Source organism: Monoraphidium neglectum, assembly GCF_000611645.1.
Source record: "Monoraphidium neglectum strain SAG 48.87 unplaced genomic scaffold scaffold05350, whole genome shotgun sequence".
Taxonomy (NCBI): domain Eukaryota; kingdom Viridiplantae; phylum Chlorophyta; class Chlorophyceae; order Sphaeropleales; family Selenastraceae; genus Monoraphidium; species Monoraphidium neglectum.
In genome coordinates this window covers 1-3,287 of record NW_014008280.1, presented here as the reverse complement: position 1 = coordinate 3,287, position 3,287 = coordinate 1, and the positions used below count along the sequence as shown (strand labels likewise).

The following is a 3,287-nucleotide window of genomic DNA, read 5'->3' as shown; positions in this document are numbered from 1 at the left end:
TGAGGCGGAGGTGCGGGCGGCGGCGGGCGGGGCGGACGACGTGGCGGCTGAGGGCGGGCGGGAGCAGGTAGGAGCTGCAGAGGCGGCTGTGGAGGTGGCGGGGCAGGCGCAGGATGGCGCTCAAGGGGCAGCGCAGGGCGGCGAGCAGGGTGACGCGGGGGGCGAGGCTGAGGTTGTGGCGAAGCTTCTCGCCCTGGGTCTGCCCGACATCAGGGCCCCCGCCGCAGTGGCCGGCGCCGAGGCGGCAGCTGCCGAGCAGCTGCAGGAAGCTGCCTGCAGCGCCTGCGACTGGGCCGTGCTTGCGGCCGAGGCGCTGGGCCTGCCGCCCGAGCGCGTCGACGCGGTGTGCGGCGGCGTGCAGGCGGCGACGGAGGAGGCGGGCGGGTGCCGGCGGTTTGTGGGGATGGAGTACCCGAGACTGCGGCGCGCGTGCGCGGCGGGGGAGGCGGGGCTTGTGAGGGCCTGGATGGAGCGCGTGGCAGCGCGCGGCAGGTGAAACGTGCGGTTGCCGCGAGCTGCCGCTCTCTTTTGCAAACAGATGCGGAATAATGCCACGTGTGCATGCTGCAAATGCGTGTTTGTTTCGGGACTTTTGGCGTCGCACCGCTGATCCTAGTCAGCCTGCATTGATGGGTCTGGTGCTGTCAGCACGGCCTGCGAGAGCACGATTGCTTGGTTTGGTCGGCCAGGTGGGGCCTAATGCTGCGACTCAGGCCCCCTGATTGTACCTAGATCTGAATAGGCTTGTCCAGTAGTCCAGTGTGCATGCAAGTTATCAAGTCACATCACGGCCATAGCGCCTTCCCCGCAGCCCGCTGCGACATACGAGCCGCCCACTTGTGAAAGATATCACGCCACGCATGTGTTAGGTGATTGTGTGTCAGTTCGTGCCTGCCCTGCAGACGTTGTCCCAATATGTTGTTGAAGATCCACGAGGTATGATGTCCCATTTTTATGGCACCCTACGTGGTGATGTTGGTGTAAAGGGTTTCAAGTAGGACTACCAAACAGGGCGCAGCCGGCACCCAGCAAGCCCTGTGTGTTGCGCTATTCCCGAGCAAGGGCAGTCTGCCTGTCACATACGCAAGCAGTCTGAGATCAAATGCCAGAATAGCAAACAGACTCCTGCTTTTTTGACCAACAAAGGTATAACAGATTCAGCATGTATTGTGCCGGTGCTCTCCGAATGGCGCGGCAAGCCCTGGCGCACACCCCGTCAACTCAACTCCTGCAGCCTCGGTGGTTATCAACTGAACTCGACATGAAAGGTGCTGGCAAGTCGCACTGTTGCTCCTCACAGATACTCACAAGAGTTATTCAATACCTGATTAAGTTCATTTTGATTGGTTTGGGTGAAGATACAGTAGGTGAGAACAAGTGTGGCAGAAACTCTCGTCGTGTGCACTTCGTGGTGCTGTTGGCTCGTTGGAAGACGAACTCATTTGTGCGGCACGACGTTGAGTTTTGTTGACAATCGGTCACGCATCTAAGCAAACCTTTAGGTATAGATCCTGGGACCGGATTAAATGCGCAGGAAGCTTGCTCTTGTGCCCTTGTCAGCTCTTGAAGATGGATGGACCGACCTGAAGCCTGATGCACCAGTCTGTGGCACCTCTGCGGGGGCGCAACATGGGCTCCAGCCCGGCGTGAGCGCAAGCAAGCGACCGCGCCTTGCAGCGGGCAGCGGCAGCGGCAGCGGCCGCAGCAGCGGCAGCGGTCAACTCATCCACCCCTGCCTCAGTTCAGTGGTTGTCCACTGAACTGGACATGAAAGGTGCTGGCAAGTCGCACGTGTTGCTCCTCACAGATATTCACACGAATTACTTAGTACTTTGTTGAGTTTCTCTTGATTGGTTTCGGTGGAGATAGGTCAAGACAGTATGTGTAGCAGGAAATCTCGTCGTGTGCACTTCGTGGTGCTGTTGGCTCGTTGGAAGACGAACTCATTTGCGCGGCACGACGTTGATTTTTGTTGACAATCGGTCACGCACCTACATAAACCTTTAGGTGTAGATCCGAGGACCGGATCAAATGCGCAGGAAGCTTGCTCTTGTGCCCTTGTCAGCTCTTGAAGATGTATGGACCGACCTGAAGCCTGATGCACCGGTCTGCGGCAGCTCTGCGGGGGCGCAACATGGGCCCCAGCCCGGCGTGAGCGCAAGCAAGCGGCCGCGCCTTGCAGCGGGCAGTGGCAGTGGCAGCGGCAGTGGCAGCGGCAGCGGCAGCGGCAGCGGCAGCGGCAGCGGCAGCGGCAGCGGCAGCGGCAGCGGCAGCGGCAGCGGCAGCGGCAGCGGCGGCAGCAATGAGCAGCCGCCCCCCGGCACCCCGCAGCAGGGCCCGTCGGCGCCCGCAGCGGCCGAGGTGCACCCGAAAGCGCGCTGCGCGGCGGCGTCGCCAGCAGTTGAGGACGATGAGGCCGTGAGCAGCGATGTGGGTGACTCAGAAGCTGAGGAGGAGGAGGAGTGGGACCAAGGTGAAGACGAGGAGAGCGCCGGGTGCAGCAGCGACAGCGGCGATTGGCTGGAGGCAGGCGCCGCGCCCCACCGCCGCGGCGGCCGGGGCCGCGGCGGCCGAAGCGGCGGCGACGGCGGTGGCGGCAGCGGCGGCGAAAGAGGAGGCAGTCCAGGCGTTCATGGTGGCGGCGGAGGTGAAGGCGGCGGCGGCGGCGGTGGCGGCAACAGCGAAGTTGATGGCGGCGGCACTGGTGCTGGCAGCACGGCTGAGGGCAGCTTCTTCCCGACGGTGCGGTCTCCAAAAACTGCGTGGCACGTGCGATATCGCTTTCAGGAACCATTCAAAGGGTGCCCTGCAATGCCCACTGTTTAGTTCGCTCGTCCGAGCGTCAGCCCAGCGGCGCAACCCTCGCCCACGCGCTGCAACCCCACGCCGCCGGGCGCCCGCCGCCCTCGGCGCCGCCGCCGCCACGCAGGGGCAGCAGCTGCGGATTGGGTTCAAGCGCGGGGGCAAGAAGAGCTTTGTCAGGGGCTTGCGCATGCCCCGGGCCCTGCTGCTCGCCCTCTTCCCCGCTGAGCTGGCGGGCTGGCCCTTGGCCACCCCCCTGCCGCGGCAGCTGGACGTTGATGTTCAAGTGGTGGTCGACGGGCGGCCCTGGGAGCGGCGCTTCCGCACACACGTCAACGTGGGTCACCAGATCACGCGCGGCATGTCCGCCCTGCGGGAGCTGGCGGCCGCGGGCTGCAGGTTGCAAGGGTTCCGGCTCGTGGCAGCGGCGGCGGCGGGGGCGGGGGCGGGGTCGTTCGAGGTCGTGGTCACGCGTGGTCATGGGG

At 64.2% G+C, this 3,287-nt stretch overlaps 1 protein-coding gene across 1 annotated transcript; it reads left to right on the top strand.

Moving 5' to 3' along the window:
* Positions 1-10: 10 nt before the first annotated feature.
* Positions 11-492, top strand: MNEG_15463 (hypothetical protein; the record flags this gene model as incomplete). Its single annotated transcript, XM_014036066.1, has 1 exon — positions 11-492. A coding segment is annotated over one exon (482 nt), but the record flags the coding sequence as incomplete, so codon positions are not given.
* Positions 493-3,287: the final 2,795 nt, after the last annotated feature.